The 25,815-nt window shown below is 41.4% G+C and overlaps 1 protein-coding gene across 2 annotated transcripts in view; it reads right to left on the minus strand.

Annotated features, from left to right (window-relative positions):
- Positions 1-25,815, minus strand: part of lsp1a (lymphocyte specific protein 1 a) — a 343,993-nt gene that overhangs the window by 11,421 nt on the left and 306,757 nt on the right. For both annotated transcript variants that reach the window (XM_078220601.1, XM_078220602.1), the window contains exons 12-13: positions 16,204-16,287; positions 12,740-12,848 (exon numbers count right to left, since the gene is read on the minus strand). In XM_078220601.1, the coding sequence (XP_078076727.1) occupies positions 12,740-12,848; positions 16,204-16,287 (193 nt within the window). The remainder of the gene's footprint in view (positions 1-12,739; positions 12,849-16,203; positions 16,288-25,815) is intronic.

The following is a 25,815-nucleotide window of genomic DNA, read 5'->3' on the forward strand; positions in this document are numbered from 1 at the left end:
AGGACATTAAAAGCAAGACATTAACATGATGAACATTCCTTGGCACAAGAGGCTTTTGCCAAGGATGGCCATTAGAGATGTCTACAGTATGTGCCAGATTGCACAGGGGCATCTCAGTTCAGTATTAGTACTTCTAACCGCATCAATCGAGGATTTTTCAAAAAAACACCCCATTACAGCTTCAAATTTCTTTTAATGTAATATTTTTCATCTTTCTTCAATTAAATACGGCACTAAATGGTCACAGTTCAATATCAATTGAATTGCACAGTTCTGTACCAATGAGATTCTATAGTTCAACCAAGAATTGATCTCCGATATGGCCAGATATGACATCTCAATACCAAGTATAAAGGGACCTTAGTATGCATGTGCACAGTTCCCTGAAAGTAGCAGCAGAAAGTAAGTGGTTAAGAAGGGAAACTTTCCTCTATTAGATGAGATGTAGAATAAGTGAGATGCAGGGAGGTAATGCTAGAATGGTACAAAACCGTAGTTAGGTCACAGCTAAAGTACTGTGTACAAGTATGGCCACAACACTGCAAGACTGTTGACTGCACTAGAGAGGCTATGGAGATGGTTTACGAGGATGTTGCCAGGATTGGAAAACTTTAGCTCAGAGAAAAGAGAAGCGTTGTTCTCTTTGGCACAGTGGTGGCTGAGGTGAGATTTAATTGAGATGTATAATAGTATGTGAGGGGCTAAATAGAATGGATAGGAAAGACATATTTCCCTTAATAGAAAGGTCAATGATCAAAGTCCTTGGTAGAGGGATTAGAGGGGCATCGCGGAGAATTGCTTTCCCCAGCAGCTTGGTAGGGGTATGGAACTCACGGCCAGAAAGGGTTGCAAAAGCAAAAACCCTCAATCACATTTAAAAAGACTGGGACATGCAGTTGAACTGCTATAACCTACAAGGTTATGGACCAAGAACTGGAAAGCAGGGTCAGGTTGGATGGCTCTTCTATGTTTGGACACTGACATGATGGGCTGACCAACCCTCTGTGTTGTACATTTCTAGGATTCTATGAATATCAACCACAATATGCATTTCTATAGCAGCTTTAATGTAGCAAAATGTCCCAAGACAAGTCACATGGGTGTTGTCAAAAAAATAAATTGATACTGTGCTGCTTAAGGGGGCATTAGGGCAGATGACCATGGTCAAAGAGGTAGGTTTTAAGGAGCATCTTAACAGAGGAAACAGAGCTAGAGACTTAGGGAGGAAATAACATCTCTTAGCATGCACACAATGGGCCAAATGGCCTCCTTCTGTGCCATTTCTAGGATTCATTATTCCAGGGTTGTGTTAGGTTTTATGATGTCTCGCTGAAGTTGCTCAAAAATTATTTTGGAAGCTGATGGTTTCATGCCATATCACATGACTCTGCATCTATGAGCACAACATAAATATATTTAAAATAAATTATTGGAGAAATGAGAAAGTTGGCAAATTCCAGGTTTCCTAACTTTGTGCTAAGCAGAATTGCATGGTTCTGACTGTGCTTAAATCATCAGCATGTGGAAACTCATACTGCCTCATTCTTTTTCCTTAAACGATTCCTATAGTGCAGCCTATCCAATCTTTCTCCATTATAAAACGTCTCACAACACCAGGTTAAAGTCCAACAGTTTTACTTGGAATCATGAGCTTTCGGAGCGCTGCTCCTTCATCAGGTGAGCGGAGAGGTAGGTTTCACAAACACGGCATGTATAGAGAAAGACACATTTGCAAGATAATGGTTGGAAGGAGCAGCGCTCTGAAGGGTTGTGATTCCAAATAAACCTGTTGTACTTTAACTTGTGTGCTCACCCCAGTCCAACACCAGCATCTCCACACCATAATAAAACTTCTCCAATCCTGGTAACATTCTTGGACATTATCTCCACACCTTCTCGAGTGCAATTGCAGCCTACCTGTAATGCAGTGACCCAAACAATGCACAGCCAGTAACCTAACTTGGAAATATATCACCATTCCTTCACTGTTACTGGGTCAAATTCTTGGAACTCCCTTCCGAACAGCACTGTAACTGTACCGACACCACAAGGACTGCAGCAGTTCAAGAAGGCAGCTTCTCAAGAACAATTAGGGATGGGCAATAAATGCTGGCCTAGCCAGTGATGCCCACATCCTGGGAATCAAAGAATAAAAAAATATTGTGGCTGTGGCCTAATTAGTGTTCAGTGACAGTGTAAAATAGGCAATATGGGATCAGTTGACCATTATAGGCATCTCCTGATTACTGGAGAGAGTACAAAGGTAATTTAGAAGGATGTTGCCAGGACTGGAGAAATTTTAATTATGAGTAAAGATTAGATTGGCTGCCCCATAATCAATCCAATATTTTCCATTATATACTACCTCCAAAAGTTAAAATCACCACTGACATCTGAATTATATGGGAACCTTTGATAACGTAATATTACTACATTGATACTGCATAGGGAAGACATAAAGGGCAGAAAATAGATTAATATTTTATATCGAGCATTTCCATTAGAAATAAGAACTATTTGATCAGCTAAGCTATCATTTCTTAAAATGCTGACTGCCCTGTTGTTTACTTCCAGTGCTTACTGTTTCCACCCAGATTCCCAGCACTCATCTAAGTGTGAGTAGTTGATATAAGCCAATGGAAGCCATCTGTATTTTTTCTATTTTTTTTTAGTTACTTGGGTCATTTAGTGGAACTGGTAACTAACATTAAGTAATAATTGCTCTGATCACCACAAATATAGCAACTTCATAAACTTCTTTGTGAAGAAGATTACTATATGGTGTTCCTGATGAAACATTGAGCATTGTTAGAAAATAAAGATACACACAATAAGAACATAAGAAATAGGAGCAGGAGTAGGCCATCTAGCCCCTCGAGCTTGCACCGCCATTCAATAAGATCATGGCTGATCTGAAGTGGATCAGTTCCACTTATCCGCCTGATCCCTATAACCCCTAATTCCCTTACCGATCAAGAATCCATCTATCCGTGATTTAAACATATTCAACGAGGTAGCCTCCACCACTTCAGTGGGCAGAGAATTCCAGAGATTCACCACCCTCTGAGAGAAGAAGTTCCTCCTCAACTCTGTCCTAAACTGACCCCCCTTTATTTTGAGGCTGTGCCCTCTAGTTCTAGCTTCCTTTCTAAGTGGAAAGAATCTCTCCACCTCTACCCTATCGAGACCCTTCATTATCTTATAGGTCTCTATAAGATCCCCCCTCAGCCTTCTAAATTCCAACAAGTACAAATCCAATCTGCTCAGTCTCTCCTCATAATCAACACCCCTTATCTCTGGTATTAACCTGGTGAACCTTCTCTGCATTCCCTCCAAGGCCAATATATCCTTCCGCAAATAAGGAGACCAATACTGCACACAGTATTCCAGCTGCGGCCTCACCAATGCAGCAAGACATCTCTGCTTTTATATTCTATCCCCCTTGCGATATAGGCCAACATCCCATTTGCCTTCTTGATCACCTGTTGCACCTGCAGACTGGGTTTTTGCATCTCATGCACAAGGACCCCCAGGTCCCTTTGCACAGTAGCATGTTGTAATTTTTTTCCATTTAGAAAATAATCAAATTTGCTATTATTTCCTCCAAAGTGAATAACCTCGCATTTGTCAACGTTATACTCCATCTGCCAGATCCTCGCCCACTCACTCAGCCTGTCCAAATCTTTCTGCAGACCTTCTCCGCCCTCCACACGATTCACTTTTCCACTTATCTTTGTGTCGTCTGCAAACTTTGTTACCCGACACTCAGTCCCCTCCTCCAGATCGTCTATATAAATGGTAAATAGTTGAGGCCCCAGTACCGATCCCTGCGGCATGCCACTAGTTACCATCTGCCAACCAGAAAAGTATCCATTCATTTAAATTCATTTAATTCATTTAAGATATCCCTACAGGAAACAAAGAGAAATTCTGAATCCAGTGTATTTTGATCAGCAGTGATATCATTACAAATCCATCCATACTACCAACTTCCTTGGGGCAAAAGCAAAACTGGTCGACCATTGGGCTTATTCTGAGAAAAAAAATGGCTTTCAAAACTGTCCTAATTTTTGTATCACCCATCTCTGTCAACCCAGTTCCTCTCTTGTTCCTCTGCTCAGGATCACTTGCTTTCAACATTTGCTTTAGCTTGAACAATAGGTGAGGGACACAACTGAGAAGCCAGCTAATTGCTCAGTGAGACCATTCCAAGAAGGACTGTGTTAAAGATGGAAACACTGTCCAGCCCAGGTTGATGATGCCTCTGTTAAGTATAGATGGAAAATTATAGATGGAAGAGTACAGAGTGTGCACTCTGGGATCCTAGATTCCTTAAATCAAAACTGTGTTACTCACATTAAATTTACCCAAGAAGAAAATAATATTTTTCACCTCGCTTTTATATTTAAGGAGTGGACACACAGTGTTACTATGCAAGCCCCTCAATTTACGTGTTATTTTTCAGGTTAGCTTTGCAGTGGAATAAATGGTTACATGAATTTCAATATCAAATCATAGAATCCCTACAGTGCAGAAAGAGGCCATTCAGCCCATCGAGCCTGCAACAATTTCACCCAGCCCCCATCCCCGTAACCCTATGTATTTACCCTGCTAATCCCTCTCAACCTACACATCTTGGGACATTTAGGGGCAATTTAGCATGGCCAATTAACCTAGCCCGCACATCTTTGGATTGTGGGAGGAAACCGGAGCACCCGGAGGAAACCCACACTGACACAGGGAGAATGTGCAAACTCCACACAGACAGTGACCCAAGGCCAGAATTGAACCCAGGTCCCTGGCGCTGTGAGGCAGCAGCACTAACCACTGTGCCACCCTAATCCTTGCTTCCATACTGAGGTATAGCTAGAGATCTGATAAAATATCATGCTATGTATTGCATGCTAAACATTGAATTTTATTTCCATTTGCTTTAGTTCAACTCTCTCCCTTGCAAACCTATTTCATTCTAGGGGCACAACATTGGAGTTCATGAGTTGCCACTTCCTCCTTCAATTCATTCAGTGTGCAATATTCATTAATTAGAAAGTGACTAGAACCAGACTAACAATAATTCATTCGCAGGTTGTTTGAAAAAATAAATTAAACTCAAGTCTTTTAGGAAGCTTTGGAAAGTACGCCGTCAATCCCATAAGAGGCTACCTAAAAGAACTAAATAGCACTTTAAATAGATCTTTCATCATCAAATTCCACATTGGTGCTGCATGATGTTGTATAGGATTTGCTACCATTGAATACAGTCAATTCTAAATATGCAAACAGCAGACCCCTTGCTCTGACTTGAAAACTCAAATGAATCTAACAGATGCTTGTTGTGCATACAAATAGCTGTCTATTCCTGCAATTGGAGTTTTGAGCACAGTATTAAGTGTGGTACTGACTTTGGGTTTTGGGTCATTAATTCTTGGCACCCCTTACTTTTTGCTGGCTAGTAGGTAGTTTGTGGACTTCAGAGAACACATATCTCCGAGAATTCAAGGCTAGATTTGAACTCGGGTCACAGAGGTGAAGTGTCAATATCTACCCCCTTGTACTAACCTATCATAGGAATCTTCCATTATAAAGCTACTCCACCCACACAACAGGCACTTTATTTAACAATTATATATGAACACTATTCTGGGTGCATGGTAACAAATAGCAGAGCCCACTGAGCAGCCAGCAACAGTATTTTGGTGGTGCCTGGTAAAAATAGACCTTTACCTGGTTCAGGTGGGATTGCTGGCTGCCCTTTATGGGCTTGCCCAAAATTTGTATTAAGTGGGCATCAGGTTTCCAAGCGGTGGGGGATTTAGAAAAATATTTCAACTGTTGAGTGCCTCATTTTCCAATTCTAATGGTGCACAGTGTAAAACTCTTCTGGTGTGTCTTCCTCTTACTTGACCCCATGAAAACGCCTGACAGCAGTTACAAATTAAGTTTTCAGATTTTAGAATAACATCTAAACCATCCAATTAGATTCCAATCTGTAACTTACACTCAGGGATCGTTATGTCACGATCCACACAAACTGCGTAATTAGATTACAGCCTGTAAATCAAACCCAAGTATTCACAAATCTAAACTCATCAATCACTGCAATCTCTTGATCAGATTCTGGTGCGAAAAGCACTTTCAGGGGTTCATTATTTTACATAGAAAACATTTAAATGCCCTCTATTAATATACAGCCGATAATTTGCTCGAGTTAGTTTTTTTTATTTAGGGGTAAAATAAGAGAATGCACCTCGAGACAAGTACAACAAGGGCAGATGCATGGTAAAACCCAGCGACGACTGCAGGGCCTTGAAAGACTTACGTTTATAATTCAGTTTACACAACCTCAGCACACAACCTGAGGACATCCCAAACACTCAGGGTGACACAGTGGTTAGCACTGCTGCCTCACAGCACTAGGGACCCGGGTTCGACTCCCGGCTTGGGTAACTGGTCTGTGTGGAGTTTGCAAATTCTCCCCGTGTCTGTGTGGGTTTCCGCCGGGTGTTCCAGTTTCCTCCCACAGCTCAAAGATGTGCGGGTTAGGTAGATTGGCCCTGCTAAATTGCCCCTTAGTGTCAGGGAGACGAGCTAGGGAAAATGCAAGGGGTTATGGGGATAGGGCCTGGGTGGGTTTGTGGCCGGGGCAGACCTGACGGGCCGAATGGCCTCCTTCTGCACAGTATGATTCTATACTTTGCAGCCAATGAAGTCTAACTGAGGGAATGATATAATCATATGGAGGTCCATCTTTCAGACTGCCTAGTGCCTGATACATGCACAAGCAATTCTAGTCAAGCAGTGAACCCACACCTTATCTTCTATGTGCTGCCACAGAGTCTGGGACGTGTAAACCATCTAAAACGTCTCCACAGTCATTTCAAGTTACACAAAAGAAACAACAAACTGTTTTAGGTTGGGGGGTTGGCTTCAAATGTGGACTAAGAATATGTTTTCTCTGGAGGAAGGCCCATGGTTGGGGTGCAACCATTTGTAGGAGCTGTGTTAAAACTGTCGTGAACACTCAGGTAACCATTATTCTGCATGGTCTCCGGGACAAATGTTCTGAGGTAATTCTTTTCACATGCATTGCTTTATTTTTGTTACAATGTGGAAATTATTTTCTTGTAATTTTGCTCTGTTAACTTATGAAAAGATGCATGCCAGAGGTTAATTAGAGGCATTTGGAGTCCAATGGTTTTGTCCTAGAATGTGCACAAAATGAGCTTCAAGCTAACTGCAGATCAACAAAAATAAAATCTCTGCAGGGCTGCGTGAGATTTTACCAGCAATAACTGAAAACTCCAAAAAGGAGAAAGAAACTCTGTCAAGAGATCATTTCCGACTGTTGACCAACAGCTGAACGGAGTAGACCTACCTCGTCATTTGATCTATTGGCACTGCAATAGGAGATTATCTGATTGTTCATGGCTATCATTTTGATGGGCTTTTTTTAAAAGAAAATTTGAACAGAAATAGTGGTCTGGTTGATGGGTCAACTGAAGCTGTCTGGACAGTCATCCTGAGTTTTGGATGAGATCTGAAGTTGTTGTAGTGTGTAAATCTCACTCATTGTTACCAGAAAATATCTCCCCTCTATATCAAAAAGGCCTGCAAAGCAAACTGAGATAAGGGGGAAGTTTCCATTAACAAACTTGCTCCACGTTTGTTAAAGAAATAAGGCTATAAACGTGGTTCATTGTTAAGCAGATCAAGATATAATAGAATCATAGAATCCCTACAGTGCAGAAGGAGGCCATTCGGCCTATTGGACCTGCAGTGACAACAATCCCATCCATGCCCTATCCCCGTAACCCAATGTATTTACCCTGTTAATCCCTCTGAAACAAAGGGGCAATTTAGCATGGCCAATCCACCTAACCTGTGCATCTTTGGACTATGGGAGGAAACCAGAACACTTGGAGGAAATCCAAACAGACACTGGGAGAACGTGCAAACTCCACACAGTCACCGGAGGCCGGAATTGAACTCAGTTCCCAGGTGCTGTGAGGCAGCAGTGCTACTCACTGAGCTATCCCTGATATTCTGAAGTAATATTTTTTTCTGTGGTTCCCTGTGGTGAAATTAACTGAAAACCGTAAAGTTACTCATCAATATAACAGATTTTCAAACATCCTTAGTCAGGAGGAGAAGCAGATAACTGAACACTGGAAGGAAACCTGTTACTTGGAACTCGACTGTCGAGAATGTCAGAGTGACAGATATTTCAACACAGAGACATTCAATGACAATCCAGAATGAGAAATACATCAAGAGAGAACTTGACTACAACGTTGTATCAGACTATTTTATTTTTCTGGCACTGTAAAATATTTAGTTGAGTTTTTATTCTAATTATTAAAATTATAACAAAATGAACTAGCTTCTGCTCAATTATTTTAATTTGTGGATGTAATGTAAATAAAGCTTTATTTGAAATTATCCAGATGTGAATTAGGAGTCAGTACTCTTATTAATTCTGCACCTCAGACAAAAGGAAAGACTTCAAACTACTTGGGGCTCAATTCCTAGCTGCAACTGAGCTTTAACAGGAGTTGCCAGCCAGAAGCAGGAAAGGTATCAAAGGCATTCAGTGTTAACTCCACAGGATCCACTATCCTAATGAGTCAAACATTGCAGATCTCCATGGCTTTTTCCCAGTGTTTTCTTCATGTTTCTATGGAGCACTTTTCTACATTTTAGTTGTTCTTTTTAATGCAAGTTGTTGTACTTATTCAAATTAAAACACCCCTCCCTTCTCCCCTTTTTCAATCAAATTCTCTTTTATGGCTATGGTCCCAAAGACAAAATACCGATGGTTACGACAATGAAAACAGGAAAGTTATAGCAGGACACGAATACAAAATTCAAAGGGACCTTTCAATCCATTTCCAAATGCACGCACTTTTTTTTATGGCCAGAACTGTGAAAACTTGAAATGCCCCGCAGCAGGTTATGGGGAGTTGTGAAAATTCAATGTTTGTACTTGGTAATGTCAGGAATTCAGTGCTGTGCAATGGTTCCTCCCAACCTTCAGGTTGCGACTCCAGAGCAGGGAAAACCTGGCATTCAATGATTTTGTAGATTCTGTAAGTGTTATGTTTTTAATATTTTTTCATGGGGATGTGGGGTTTACAATTCCAACATTTATAGCCATCCCCAATTGCCTTTGAGAGCATTTACGAGACAACCATGTGGGTGTGGTTCTGGAGTCTCATGTTGGCCAGACCAGGTAAGGACAGCAGATTTTCTTCCTTGATAGACATTAGTGATCCAGAATTAATGATAGTCTCAGTAATAAAACTTTCAATTCGAGACTGAATTTAAATTCCACCAATTGCCAGGTGGGATAGCTCCAGAGCATTAACCTGGCTCTCTGGGTACTAGTCCATTACCACAATGCCACCATCCAGTGAAGTAATTGAAGGGAGATGATCAAATGCATGATTGATGAAGTTAAGTTTGCAAGAGACTTATGAAAGAGAGGAGAGATGTGAAGAGGACCCAGGGTACTTTGAACCCAATCTACACGAGTGTGATATTTCCATTCTCCCACATTTCATGTACAATTCCTACGACCCACAGAGAGGACTCTTTCATCCCATCAGTTTGGATTTATTCATGCCAAGACACCAGACTAATAGTGGGGCATTTTTAAAGGGATGTGGGTACACTGGCAAGGCCAGCATTTGTTGCCCATCCTCATTGCCCTTGAACTGAGTGGCTTGCTAGACCATTTCAGAGAGCAGTTAAGAGTCAACCGCATTGCTGTAGTTGGCGGTTGATGGCAAATTTACTTCCCCAAAGGACATTAGTGAACAAGATGGGTTTTATGGTAATCGATGATAGTTTCATGGTCATCCTTACTGAGACTAGGGGCGGAATTCCCCAGCTTGAGTAGGTTTTCCCACCGCAGAGGCACCTCACTGGCAATTTACATTTCATGCCTGTGCCATCTGTGGGGAACCGGGGGGGGGGGGGGGGGTTTCTTGCCTGTGCCATCTGTGGGGAACCAGGGGGGGAGGGGGCGTCAAGGGTCGATTTCAGCGGGACTGGAAGATCCTGCGGGATCTTCTAGTCCTGCTGAAATTGACCCGTCTGCTCCCGCTGTGGGTTCCCCGCTGTTGGCACAAGCAAGGAATGTAAATTGCGATCGAGGTGCCTCCGCAGTGGGAAAACCTACCCAAGCTTTATATTGCAGATTTATTAACTGAATTCAAATTCCACCAGCTGCCGCGGCATATAATTCTACAAACCATAGCACTTGCGTTTCAATTTTCTGATTCCGCACATTCAAGTCAGTGTTCACCAGTGGAGTGAGCACATTTGGGCTGGTTGTGTGGAGGGGCTACCTCGGCCAAATTTGCCCCAGACAGGACAGTCATCTTCATTAGTTCAGGTTCCCCACATGTGAAAACATGCAGGAAAGCAGAGGAACATTGAATTCCTACATTGCAGAAGGAGGCCATTTGGCCCATCAGGTCTGCATCAACTCTCCGACAGAGCATCTTATTCAGGCCCTACCTCCATTATCCCACATATTTACCCCACTAATCCCCCTAACCTACACATCTTGGGACACTAAAGGGCAATTTAGCACGGCCAATCCACCTAACCTGCACATCTTTGGACAAGTCTTAAGTTGAAAAGTTGGGCGTGACTCAGTGAATGTTAGATCAGCCATGTTCTTAATAAATGGCGGAATAGGCTAGAAGAGCTGAATGGCCTACTCCTGTTCCTGTTTCCTATGACCTTATTAACAGAAAAAAAAAACAATCCAGACTTGAATATCCCCAACATTACAATACAGACACAGCCATGCTCAAATTCAAATTGGGTCCAGGCTCTGATCTTGTCTTCACTTGATGTCCACATGTTCATGCTTTGAAGCAGCGATCACTGGAGAACCATCAGGAGGACAAAACTACAGGTAGCTGTTTGTTTACTTGTTTAGATTATTTATACTGAGGCCACAAGTCACTAAAAGAGATTTGAAAGACTGATCTCTGAACAGCACAGAAATAAACTGAAGAATAACATTCAGTGAGACATACCTTTTATTTAACATCTCAAAAATGACCCTGATTTCAAATTAAATCTTTCGGAGCAATGGATTTTAATCAATGTAATTGGAAGGCAGAAGGAGTCACTGAAAATGACAGCTAAAAATATTTTATGGTGCTTTGACCAACACAAGTTATAATCGGCTATATGGGAAATATGCTTCAAATAGCACTGATCTATACACAAGGTTGATTACCACATAACATACCTGACCCATCATACCAATAGCATTAGCATTGACATGTCTGGTTAATAACTATACAAATTATAATTGAACTGAGAAATAATTACTTTCTCTCTCTCCATGTAGTGTCCTCATTGTCTGATACTTGCCAATGATGGCATATGCCCATGATATCACGCTCGAGCAAGGCAATAGACTCAAAGATCTTCCTCAGTCAGTACAGGGATTGAACTCTCACTTTTGGCATCATTGCGCATCACTCTCTAGCCAACCAGCCAATTGAGCTAACTGACTCCCACCTCCCACACACTCTGAAGTGGATTAAAGATTCAATGGAGTTTAGAAGGATGAGGGGTTATCTCATTGAAACTTACAGAATACTTAAAGGCCTGGATAGAGCAGACATGGGAAGATGTTTCCATTAGTAGGTGAGACTATGATCTGAGGGCACAGCCTCAGGATAAAGGGATGACCCTTTAGAATGGAGATGAGGAGGAATTTCTTCAGCCAGAGGATAGTGAATCAATGGAATTCATTGTCACAGTAGGCCAAGTATTGAGTATATTTAAGACAGAATGGGATAGTTATGGGAAAAAGGCAGGAGAATGGAGATGAGGAAAATATCAGCCATGAATGATTGCGGATGAGACTTGATGGGCCGAGTGGCCTAATTCTGCTCTTATGTCTTATGGTCTTGATTGGTAAGACAATCAAAGGTTACGGGGAAAAGGCAGAAGAATGGGGTGGAGAAACTTATCAGCCATGATTGAATGGTGGAGCAGACTTGATGGGTCGAATGGCATAATTCTGCTCCTAAATCTTATGGCTTCAGGCTTCAAAATTGGACAGCCTTTCAAATAATTTGAATAACAATTGGTGCAACATTGATGTTGGGCCACAAGGTGTCACTAGCACTATTGTAAACATTACACCAGACAAATTTACAAATGGCATCAAAGTCATTTAGGAAAAGAAGCCCATTACTCCACCAACTCTCTTCACTCTAACCCTTGAAGACAACAGAGTGCTCATGAGCACTGAAGGGGATCTGCAGGACTATTATATTACAAGTACCAGTGTAGCGACATTGGCTAGCAAACCAATGGTCTACTGCCAGCTCTAGGCTGCTCTCTATCCAAACAAATTGGAATTCACAGGCATGTAAATGTTAAGATTAGCAGAAAGTGCTCTGAAAATATTTGAAGTATTTAAAATGAAGGGCACCCATTGATCGTTCTGCATCAATTCAAATTGTTTTAGTCTCCTGGCATGCTGATACCTTGCACTGAATTACCGGTTCAATTCTAGACCATAAAATATCCTCTTGTAATGTTAAATTTTAAAAAAAATAGGCAGCTGTATTAAGATTACCTCAGGCTAACTGCCACTACCTCAGTGTCTTGGCCTGATCAAAAGTGATCAGTCCATGTTTAAAAACCCTGCCCAAAGCCATCACACACTTGTTTCCCACCATCACAAATGGACGGAACTCACTTGATTGACCATTTGCATTGGTACCCTGCTCATCGTCAGTAATGGCAACCTTCTCGTACTTGCCGTGGCCGGTTATCACAAACTTGTACCTTGCGCCAGAGGGATGATTCTAAAACAAACCAGAAATCAAGATCATTTTAGTTTGGACTATTTACTGTAGACAGAGTTACGGAAAGCAAACACAGCTCAGTCGCAGAAACGTAGGCCCAGATTTAGCAGTCAAAGCCGAAGCTGAGGACACTCGCCACTGAGGAAACTGCCCACAAAGATCTGCAAACTCTATGTTGTGTTCTTCCTATTCCCAACAGCAGTTTAAACCTGCTGTGAAGTCCAAGGGATGTGCAGTGGTGATGTTGGCAGGCAGGTAAGGGACCCATGACATTGAAATATTCACAGCAAAGCAAGGAGCTAGAAGCATTTAATCCCTTCACTTTTAAATCTTCAGATAGCTAAATACATGACTATGATTAGTTTAAGATAGAATTTTTTTTTTAATTAAAAATTTGTTTTTGGTTTTAAAATCATGATTACACTACTCTTGTACCCAGATCCTCTTGCAATTAATAAAGACTATGAGTCTTTCTGATTGCTCGCTGAACCTGCATGGTAACTTAAAGTGACTTACTGATGAGAACATCCATGTCCTTCTGTACATCTACATTTTCTAATCTCTCACTATTTAAGAACTACTCTGCACATCTGTTCCTGCTACCAAAGTGGATAACACTACAGCTTTCCACATTATATTCCATCTGCCATGTTCTTGCCCTCCTGCCAAATCCCCTTGAATCCACTTTACACCTTTCTCACAATACATATTCCCTCACCCCACCTAGCTTTGTGTTATCTGCGAACTTTGGTACCCACATCCAAATTGTTGATATATACTGTGAACAGGTTGAGCCCAAGTACTGATCCTTGTGGTACACCACTCATCACAGCCTGCCAATGCGAGAATGATCTGTTTATTCCTACTCTGTTTTCTGCCTGTTAACCAATCCTTAATCCATGCCAGCATATTACCGCCTATCACATGTGCTTTAATTTTGCTAACCAACTTTCTGTGGGGGGGCATTTGAAAATCCCATTTATCAATTTTGTTTGTAAGATCCTCAAAAAACTCCCAACAGGTTTGTCAAGCACGATTTCCCATTCATAAGCCTATGCTGACTATGCCCAATAAGATCATTATTGTCTAAGTGTCCATTTGTCACATTCTTTATAACAGGTTCCAGCATTTCCCTACTACTGATAAAAAGCTAACAGGTCTCTATAGTTCCCTGTTTTCTCTCTCTCTCCCTTCTTAAATAGTAGAGTAGCATTTGTTACCTTCCAATCTGCAGGAATTATCCCAGAAGCTATAGAATTTTAGAAAATGATCATCACTACATCAACTATCTCCCTAGCTACCCCTTTCAACACTCTGCGATGTCGAATATCAGATCCCAGGGACTTATCAACCTTCAGTCTGATTAGTTTCTCTAATACAACATTCTTACTAATACTAATTTCCTTCAATTCCTTATTCGTCCTCGCCTCTTGGATCCCTAATTATAGTAGATTTACTGCACCACATCCTCAGTGAAGACAGACACAAGGTCATCATTTCACTTCTCTGTCATTTCTCTATTCCTCGTCATAAACTCTCCTGACTCTGCCTGTAATGGACTCCCATTCCTCTTCGCCAATCATTTCCCTCTTACATACCTATAGAAGTTATTAGTCTTTTATGTGTTTATATATATTTTTTACAACTTTGTGTTCATATTCTTTTCTCCCTTTCTTTACCAGCTTCTTGGTCCAGTTATAACTCTTATTGTAAAAGCCCTAATTTCAAGCAGTAGAAATGTTAAAGGCATTAAAGTGTAAGTTGTTATTGAAAAATTCTGTACTGTTGCATTAATTGTGGACCCTGGGATTGTCAAGCTGATGCCATATGTTTGTATCGTTGCTATTGGTTTCAGTCAAGTGAGCAAGGCTTTTGACACTATGGGACACAAACAGGGTGAAGCACTAAGGCTATAATCGGTCACTCCCTGCATATGTGTCAGAGGTGTTTGCTCTGGAATTATTTCAATTTAAGATTTACCTCACGTGTGCATGCAACTATATAAAACTGTGAGCACCATTCCATAATCTCCTTTCTCTATTCATTTCGACTGGAAATAATTTTATCTTCCAATCTTACATTTTATCGCAGAATGTTTTCAATACAAATCGTCATAGGCGTAAACAGTGGTAGTGGACAGGTCATCATTAAATACAGCACGTGACATTTAATTCTATTGCAGTCAGCAAAACTGAAAAGCTGCTGCTGTGTATAATGGGTAATCAAATTCAATTAATCATAGAATCCCTACAGGACAGAAAGAGGCCATTCGGCCCATCAAGTCTGCCCCAACCACAATCCCTCCCAGCCCCTATCCCGGTAACCTCAAGTATTTACCCTGTTAGTCCTCCTGACACTAAAGGGCAATTTAACATAGCCAATCAACCTAACCTGCACATCTTTGGACTGTGGGAGGAAAGCGGAGCACCCAGATGAAACCCACGTGGGCATGAGGAGAACGTGCAAACTCCACAAAGGCAGTGACCCAAGCCAGCAATCGAACTCGGGACCCTGGAGCTGTGAGGCAGCAGTGCTAACCACTGTACCACCCTAAATTAATGCCAGGTTTGCATTTTTCCATTCAAAATGTCCCTCATGTTTGTTAGCAAGTTTATTTCAAAATTTATTTTACAAAATCAGTATTCATTATTTATGAGTACTGGATGTCTAGGAGTCCCATTAAAAGTACGTTCATGAGCAGACCTATTTCTCCATCGCAGCAAATAGTTTCACTGCCCACTTTTAAGCAGTAATTAAACAGGGGCCAAAGGAAAAGCACATCAGTTGACTGGGCTGGGCAGAATTTTTGCTTTGCACAGTCGAAACAAAAATACGTCTCATCTCAAAATAGTCCAGCTTTATATTTTGAGAGCCAATCCAGTTGAAGAAAATGTAACTTTAGATTAAGATTTGTCTTCAGCTCGCCAAAGACAGACGCTGAAATTTTTAGATGTTCATCCCTAGGATGCTGTAATGGAGCTGTAACCGGAGCTGTTGTTCATGATACATCAATCATTGGATGTGAATATGATCAGCTTACATATAACAACTCAGTACCAGGTTAAAATTATATAACTCTATCCTTCTGCATTGATCTAAACTGCAGCCATTCTTGTAGTTGTGACTGGGATTGCATTTCCATTAGAGATAATAAAAATATTAATACATCTGTTTGACCCACATACTACTTGGATGAAAGGGATGCGGAGTGGGGTGTGGAGGATGGGTACAGAGTTGAGGTCATCATGTACGGCCTATATGTATATTACATTGGAGGGGCTATTCTCATTCTAAGCTTTCTTAGATTTTTGTTTACAAGTCTTCCTTCCAAGATGATATTAGCTGGTTGACTCACCTTTCCGACATGTGATTTGGTGGAAGGATCAGTTTTGTTTTCCCAAATATTCTTTTTGCTCCTCACATCTCCTACCTTAATCTCCTGCAGAAATACAAATAGATTCCATTCATTAGCTTATTATCATGGCCAAACTAAATCAATCGCAGGCTGTTGAAATATTTACAACCAGGGTCACACACAGAAATGGACCCTACACCTTTAAAGAAAAGGTATTGTATTCTTTTGGAAGAATTGCACTGGATTGTTCAACATGAAATTCCATTCATCCAGATTTTTCCCTAATGTAATTAATCCAGTTCAAAGTCTACATTGCATTGCCCAATTTAACACTCCTAAGACAGCACCTTACAAACCCACAACCACTACCATCTAGAAGGACAAGACAGCAGACACATTGGAACACCATCACCTGGAAGTTCCCCTCCAGGCCGCTCACCATCCTGACCTGGGAACATATCGCCGCCGTTCCTTCACTGTTGCTGGGTCAAAATCCTGGAACTCTCTCCTTAACAGCACCGTGGGTGCACCTACACCACCTGGACTGCAATGGTTCAAGAAGGCAGTTCACCATCATCTTCTCAGGGGCAATTAGGGATGGGCACCACATACTGGCAGGATGGGCAGTAAATGCTGGCCTAACCAGTGACACCCGTAAATGAATCGGAAAAATAAAAATTGCGACAATTATCATTTCTGATTATAATTTGGAACAATCTGATTATTTTGAATGCCATATCACAAAGTAATTCATTGATCCATGTCAAAACCACGAGACACCAGTTGGTGGCAGAGTGCTGGGCTTTCTACACTGCAACTATATTTTGATACACATACAACAACTACTTTGCCAAAATAGCCTGTATGACTAGGTTGCTATAAATTACACAGCAAAACTGCTAACTGGCACAAATTCTTTCTTCTCTATGTAGAATAATACTTGCATTTGAGATTTGTTACTTTCCTGGTGACGTTTCAGCACTAATGTGATTCCAAAAAACGAGGAACAATATAAGGCATTATATCTCTTTCCCACCCTCCTTACCTCTTTGCTTGGTCATCTGTATTTTCAATTACTTCATAACTAATCTATTTTTTCATATCTCTTGCAAGCTTCAAATGGACTTCTTCATTCTCGGAGAGGTTTTAAATGACCAAACCAACTCCCAGATTGAAACAAAGCAGCTCTTTTTATAGTCTGGAAAAATAAAGCATTTTCCAGACTTTCTGGATTTTCAATAATTGACCACACTATTACAACTTTAATATAAAATTCTGTCAGTCATAGGGAAGGCAAACAATGTAAATGGTATTGTTCAAACTTGATTTATCCCTTTCAAGTCTCCAGCTAATGAAACTTGCAACCCAAGATAAGCCTGGTACCAGATTTTGAACTTCAGCCAGTTTTCAGGCTGCTAATCTAATAATAATAAATAGTAAAGTTTAGTGTCACCACTAGGCTTACATTAACACTGCAATGAAGTTACTGTGAAAATCCCTAGTTGCCAAACTCCGGCGTCTGTTTGGGTTCACAAAGGGAGAAATTAGCACAGCCAACAGCTGGAGTAACCAGCACATCTTTTGGACTGTGGGAGGTACAGCAGGCAGTAAAGAAGGCAAATGGTACGTTGGCCATCATAGCAAGAGGATTTGAGTATAGGGACAAGGATGGTTTGTTGCAATTGTACAGGGTATTGGTGAGGCCACACCTAGAGTATTGAGTGCAGTTTTGGTGTCCTTATCTGAGGAAGGATGTCCTTGATTTAGCGGGAGTACAGCGAAGGTTTACCAGGCTGATTCCTGGGATGGCAGGTCTGTCATATGAGGAGAAACTAAGTTGGTTCAGAATATATTCACTGGAGTTTAGAAGAGTGAGAGGGGCTCTCATAGAAACTTATAAAATTCTAATAGAGTTAGACAGGGTAGATTCAGAAAGAATGTTCCCAATGATGGGTAAGTTGAGAACTAGGGGTCATAGTTTAAGGATAAGGGGTAAATCTTTTAGGACTGAGGTGAGGAGAAATGTATCCATCCAGAGGGTGGTGAATATGTTGAATTTACTACCACAGAATGTTGTTGAGGCCAAAATGTTGTCTGATTTCAAGAAGAAATTAGGTATAGCTCTTGGGGCTAAAGGGATCATGGGATATGGGAGGAAGCGGGGGGGATCAGGATATTGAATTCGAAGATCAGCCATGATCAAAATGAATGGCGGAGCAGGCTCGAAGGGCCGAATGGCTTACGCCTGCTTCTAGTTTCTATGGCCAGAATTTTACCGGCACGCCAACCAAGGCTTGTACGATCGCGCCCAAGGCCAATGGAGAATGACGTTCTGCAAGTCTCGCCCGCCCCAAAATCAAAATCAGGGCCTATGTTTCTATGTCCAGCCTGTAAACACTACAGACAGGCATTGGAGGGCGCTATTGCCCTACAGTCTCAAACTACATGTTATTCTGTTTTTTCTGTGCCTAAGTTATCTTGGGTGGAAATACTTCCAGTATGGATAATTTATGTGTCAGGAACAATGAACTACTTATCTCCTTCCTTTGCAAAAGGACAAGCCTCAAACTTTGTATTCAAGTGCAGTTACTGCCCCAGGAGGTCGAAACTCAAGAGTTTCAATGAATCTCCGCTTTTTGGACTCATGTTAATCTAAATCTAAAAATCTTTTGTTTTTAGAAGCAAAAACTTTTACATCTCAACTTTCTCAATTTTATTTTAAGAAAGAGAGTAATTCTTTTTAAAAATAGTCACCTGGGGGTGCATTGAATGAGTTTTGATCTTAAGAACCAAGTTCCGTAATCAAGCATTTGCGGGTCAGGTGTAGTTCAGCCAGTTGTAGAATTTCCTTGGCCCTAAGCTTTGCTTCTTACTTCAGGAGATCACATGCCAGCATAACTTTAGCAAATCCCCATGCCAACCATCGCAGAGTTAACAGTCAATTTGTACTGAATTGTGGGAGGTTTTTATAATGCTTTTGTTGTCTGTCTCAGGAGACCAACTTGAACCTGCCCAAAGTTTGCAATGGACACTTTATAGTCAGCCATTATGGAGAGACGGAGAGGGGACTTCACTCCACTAGCTTGAGCTCGATGCAATCTCAGGTTACGTTACGTGAAGTGGCAGTTTGCCAACTAATGGTGCTGCAAAAATCACAATTTCAAAAGGAGTTTGGTTGTGAAAAAAGCAGAATAATGAACTCCTTTGCCTTTAGTTTTGCTTTTATTTGGCTGTTTCCCCTGGATGTGCCAGTTATTGCTTACAGAAGGTAGACGGGACCTGAGTTTGTACCTCGCGGTCAATGTGATCATGGCCCTGGCTTCAATCACGCTATGGTGTCAGAGGGGACATTTGCACATTACCTCTGTATTGGCCTGTGTTTTTATTTTAACCAAAAAATGTGCGTGCTTAAAAATAAAATATGAGCTCTTAAGCCATATCACACTGGTATTCATATTTTTAAGAGCGGCAGCATGATCAACTGTTTCAATCAGCTGAAAACCATTAACTGTCCAAAGCTGATATTCAGCACTCAGTGTACAAAGACAGTTGGCTGGTTTGTGATTCGGGGCAGTGCCAACAGTGCAGGTTCAGGTGGTTAGTGATGCAGAGCAATGCTAACAGCACGGGTTCAATTCCCGTACTGGCTGAGGTTACTCATGAAGGCCCTGCCTTCTCAATCTCATCCCTCACCTGAGGTGTGGTGACCCTCAGGTTAAATCATCACCAGTCAGCTCTCCCCCTCAAAGGGGAGGGCAAGCTATGGTCATCTGGATATATGGTGACTTAACTTTCCTTTGCAAAGACACAGAGGTCATTCTTTCTTCAATTTACCAAAGGTCTGAGGAGGGAGTGTATAGTATTTGTTGTTGTCCAGTGAATGACTTTGGGAAAATAAAAGTTGATATTGTATCAATTAATAAATATAACTGACGAAATGGAATAAAAAGCATCTCAAGATGCTCTAGTTACTTGCACATTTTTCACATCACACTTTGCATCCAAGATCCAGCAGCCATTTGATTGCTAACCTGCATGTTTAACTCCTGGGACACATCCTAGAAGCCACAAACCTTTGTTTCCAAAGTAAGACAACTAACTAACTAAACCAAACTAAAAATGTCTAATTCAAATATTTCTAATACATTTGACTGAATAAGAAGCATTCACGATAGCAGTCTGTTATCTCAATTCAGAGTAAGTGGCCTCAGGGCACCTGACAAAGGGAGGTCAAAATATCAATTCCTTTTCCTTAGTACTCGGTCAGGTTTCCCTTTGTCGTCTTCCAGTGGGGAATTAGCACAGGAGCTGCACAATAACCGCAGTTGATGGCTACATTAATTTAAAACCTTCAACCAATATTCCTAAAATGAATCATTAAAAGGCAGGGAGATAACCATTTGTGGAAGGTTTCCTGCTGTTACTTATTGTCTAGTCATCCCTCCGAGTATTTTAAATAAGGAGCAGTGTTTACACTTTTAAAGTGAAACATTTTTCTCCCGCCAAAGACACAGTCCCAGAAGCAAAATTGACTTGCTTAAATGTCCTTTCATGCATGCACTGGGACAGGGATATTCCCCCAGAGAGGGCAGCACAGCAATCCTGTTCTTAAACAATGTCCACAAGATAACTGAGTGGACAAATACGTGGCAGATGCAGAATAACATGAATAAATGTGAAGTTGTCCACTTCGGACAGAGAAACAGAATATTACTTAAACGGTGATCGATTGGGAAATATTACTTAAATGGTGATCGATTGGGAAATGTTGATGTACAAATGGACCTGGGTGTCCTAGTACACCAGCCAGCAAAAGCAAGCATTCAGGTACAACAAGCAGTTAGGAAGGCAAATGCTATGTTGACCTTCATTACAAGAGGACTTACTGCAGTTGTACTGGAGTATTGTGTGCAGTCTTGGTCTCCTTAGCTAAGAACGGATATACTTACCATGGAGGAAGTGCAGCGAAGGTTCACCAGACTGATTCCTGGGATGGCAAGATTGTTGTATGTGGAGAAATTGGATCAACTAGGCCTGAATTCACTAGGGTCCAGAAGAATGAGAGGCGATCTCATTGAAACATTTTAAAATTCTGACTGGGCTGGACAGATTGGATTCCAGGATGTTATTTCCCCTGGCTGGTGGGGGTTTAGAACAAGGGGCCACAGTCTCAGGATACTGGGTAGACCATTTAGGACAGAGATGAGGAGAATTTTTTTCATTCAGAGAATGGTGAACATATGAGTGTGGAGCCCAAATCAATGAATATATTTAGGAAGGAAATAGATAGATTTCCAGACTCTACAGGCATCAAGGGGTATGGGGAGAGTGCAGGAGTATGGCACGGAGATAGAGGATCAGCCATGGTCATGTTGAATGGTGGAGCAGGCCCAAAGGGCTGAATGGCCTACTCCTATGTTTCTATATGTGCGCTGAACAGCAAGAGTTATTGGATCACGATCAGGAAGGAGTCTTACTTGATGGCCAAGGGCAATGACAGCCTGACATACTAGCCTTGATCACAACTGGAAATGATTCACTACAACATGCTTTAAAAAAGGGTGTCCGTAAGTAGTATTACTTCAGTAGGTTGTAACTGGTAGCAAACATTCAGATGATCCCGCGGCAGGCTAAACTTGCGGGCAAGTTTGCTCATCTTATTTTATTCTCCAGGCAGCAGAGGTTCACTCCTTTGTTGGTTACGCACTACCACCAGATTAAATGGTTTCATCATTAGCAACACCATTTGAGGAGCAGCACTAAGAGGCCACACGGTGGCAGCATTGCAAAAGGGGCCTAATAAATTTTAGCCCACTCTCTGCCCTTTCAGTAACCAGGCCAATTAAGCAGCACCAACAAATGTGTAATATTAATTCTCTTTTAGAAACTTCAATGAGAAAGTCATTCACTTTGTAAGGAGCCATTATTCATTGAAATCACATTAGCGTGGAAAAGTTTCCTTTGTTGTGACTTTCCTGGTACAATCAATGGGAAATCTCGACCGAGCTACAAACCTTGAATTTAAAGAGAGAAAAGGCCACCATGGAATGCTGCACATCAACTGTGGTGCTTATGATAATGAGGGAACCTCAATCACAGCAGAGGCCCTTATCTATCTCCATCAGGCTTTATCATACTGAACAAGAGAGAACTGGCGGTTGTAAATACTAACAGCAATATAATGTCACAATTCAGTGACTATTACCATTTATACTATGTAGGCGTATCCAGCAGCAAGCATCTGTGGGAGGCACTTCAAACAGTAACATAAATGAGATGCACAGAACGTCATGCGACAGATTTTCCACCATTTTCCCACCGGGAAATGGGGCAGGAAAATTGAAGTCAGAACGTCACCCCGAGAAAGCTACCTGAACCATTTTCCACTTGCCTACTGAAGGAAGTCAGCATTGTCTGCTGCGTCCTCACAGCGTTTCCTATAAATAATGATGGCTGGATGGGTTTTGCTTCATTTCTCTCTCCTCCTGTGGGACGGAATGGTCACCGTGTGAAACAACATCACTACAAAAGCAAGCTTAGGGGCCTGTGTGTGGTGGTCCACATGTTCTCCGTTATTGAAAGCTACAAGGGACCTTAGAGAAACTTTGGGGAAGTGAAAAATAAATTGAAGTCACCTAAAGACGGGCTTTAAGTATTTTACAAGTATCTTTAAGAATTATAAAGATCAATTTTGTGATTGGATGGGAGAAACTTTCATGATCTCAGGAGCAGATATTCCACATGTATGGTGGGGGATGGGTGGGGGGGTTGCAAGAGGTTACCATGGAGGTTGTCTGTGGGGGAAGGGGGAACTTTTTATTAAGATTGGGGCATACTTTAAAAAGAGGCGCCACAATCTCTTGAAAGCCAGTGGTTGCTGGTGAGATGGGCTCATGGAGAGGCAGGCTCATTGAGAGCCAACCCCATTGTGGTACTGCCTCCGTGACCAAGTGTCAAAAAAATATGGTGGGAAAAGCCGGTAATTGAACTGACGGGCAGCGCACCACTTGCACTCACCTTGAGTTGACATTCAAATCAGAAAGAAACAGAAAATTCCACCCCGAGGTTCAGTATCCTAAGCTGCATGATGGGCAGCAACCTCATTCTTCATCTTAGTCCATTACCTGGCTGAAAAATGTACCTATACAGATGCCAGATGAGCACCAAATGTAAATACCTCCTCCCCATGACTGAACGGAGTCCAATTTGAACTCTGTGCAAGTGAATAGGTTAAATTCTCACACTGAACCAAGTCCAAAGAGTGACACTTGGGTACTGGATGTTACCCAAGATCGTTGGAGCCATATCTGAGCAAATGCCTGCATTTTTTTAAAAAGGAGGGGAAAAAAAAACTGAGGGAGGACAAAAACATTGTTTGGATTTTTTTCCTTGTCCATACTACAGGGAAGATATTTTCCATCAAAGTCATTGGGTCCCTTCACCACGGTAATCGTCCCTGGTTAACTCTCTTAAACATCACGGTACATTACAACCCTGGGTTTTATTGGAAAGTTTTACACCCTGACCTAGAAAACCCCACAGAATTTAGTCCAAAAGAATTTGTTTGTAAAAACTGAAAAAGGACCTGCAAAAAATGTTGGATAGTATTACCTCAGGGCTTTTTGCAACAAAAAGAAATCCCAAGAAACCTCAGTGAGTAGAAAGGAATGCATTTTCAGCTCCAGGGTAACCATCTCTCTGCTATTAAATTCGTCATACATGCCAAACTGGCGACTTTTCAACGTGCCTTGCAGCTTGTTAAGAGATGTCAGGAAAATTACCTTATGGGACAGCCGAGACACAGGATGATTTAACAAAAAAAGGCACAGAAGATGCAGAAGGAGAGAAATAGTCAGAGCCAGAGGCTGCCGAGAGGCAAAGCAAATCCCAAGGTTTGGAGAAAGTCTGAGGAAGAGAAGAAAAAGAACAAATAGGCACAGAATGAAGAACAACGCCTACGCAAAGACTTAAGACCTTAACTAAAGAGGGAAAACCTTAGAATCGCCTCCCTCTGCCAACGAATGAAAGACGTTTCTCAAAGTTTTTTAAGGGATGCACTGTTAATTTGTCATCAAACGTAGTAGCCATTCTTCTCCAGCAACATCACACAAATAGTAATGAGGTGAATAATCAATCGTGTGTTAAGGAAGAAATGCTGGATGAATGGGCAGAACCTTGGTTAACATCCCTTCCAAAGGACAATTGTGGAAAGACAGTAAACCCCTCGGTGCTACACCAGAGCGACAGCCTGAATTGAGAAGTCAAGCCTCTGTCTGTAGCTTAAGCTTACAAACCATCCAACTCACTGTCAGAACCTTCTGATACTCAAGCTTAATCTACAAACAAATTCCATGGCTTGTTTAAGTTACTAGAAAACCTTAATGAAATCAATAATAATAACACCCCAACACACGATGGAAATCAGCGCAAAACCAATTAACCTATTGAATAGAAAATACCTTTAATGCCTGGTTTATCTCTTGTGGATTATCAGAAACCCTGCCCATTGATCTGACCTATAACTGGGCTTGGAACACTGTCAATGGGAAAACTATACTGGGTGGCAGTTTTTATTATGCTGTACTTGTATATTAACCTCTTCACTGCACAGTAAAGTTCCAGCCTCTCACCCATTTGAGTTTCCATCATATATAAAAAGAAAACATTTTTCTACAAATCTGAGTTAGATAAAAGCATGTGAAAAGAAGACATTTATCTGATGAAGGGTCCGTGCCTAAAATATTAACCTGTTTTTTGGAATGCAGCTGGACTTGCTGTCTATCGCAGCATTTCTGCTTTTCTGTTCATTAAATATACTTGTGGGTTTTTTTTAACTTTTAAGTACATATTCCATTATCTCTATCATTTACGTTGTGGTCCTTGAGCCAACCCCTGTGGATTTTTTAGTTGGAAGTTTAACAACACCAGGTTAAAGTCCAACAGGTTTATTTGGTAGCAAAAGCCACACAAGCTTTCGGAGCTGCAAGCCCAAAAGCTTGTGTGGCTTTTGCTACCAAATAAACCTGTTGGACTTTAACCTGGTGTTGTTAAACTTCTTACTGTGTTTACCCCAGTCCAACGCCGGCATCTCCACATCATGATTTTTTAGTTGCCTTAGCTGCTGTTCAGATAGATTTAGGGAAACAAATGTTGTAGTGACTCACAACGTTGGTAGAAAATTATTTCACGGTTCTGTGGTTATTCTTAAGCCATCAGCTAGCCCAACTGGGTCCAGACTTCCACAATGATACATTTGGCACAGATCATGCCCATCAATTCAGTGGCACATTCTGGCAAAGGGAATTTTGTTTTTTTAGCTCACTGACTGCCTGACAAAAATGCAAAAGTTTAATTTTTTTCCCTCCATATTTTCTACTTTTCCCCTGGAATTACCATTTCTGGGTGAGGCATGTCTCCACAAGCGCAAGGCATTCTCTGCCGCCGCTCACCCATGTGGTCCTGCTTAATGTGTGAGCCAAGACTCTGAACGTTAACACATTCACTGAGGTTGCGTGACAGCCACATGAGCACACTCCAGCAGGAGCCATCTGAGCCTAATTGTAGTGTCAACGCTCTGGCTGGAAATTGACTCTGAGATGCTTATAAGTCCTT

The sequence above is a fragment of the Mustelus asterias genome, chromosome 9 (genome assembly GCF_964213995.1).
Source record: "Mustelus asterias chromosome 9, sMusAst1.hap1.1, whole genome shotgun sequence".
In the NCBI taxonomy this organism is placed as follows: domain Eukaryota; kingdom Metazoa; phylum Chordata; class Chondrichthyes; order Carcharhiniformes; family Triakidae; genus Mustelus; species Mustelus asterias.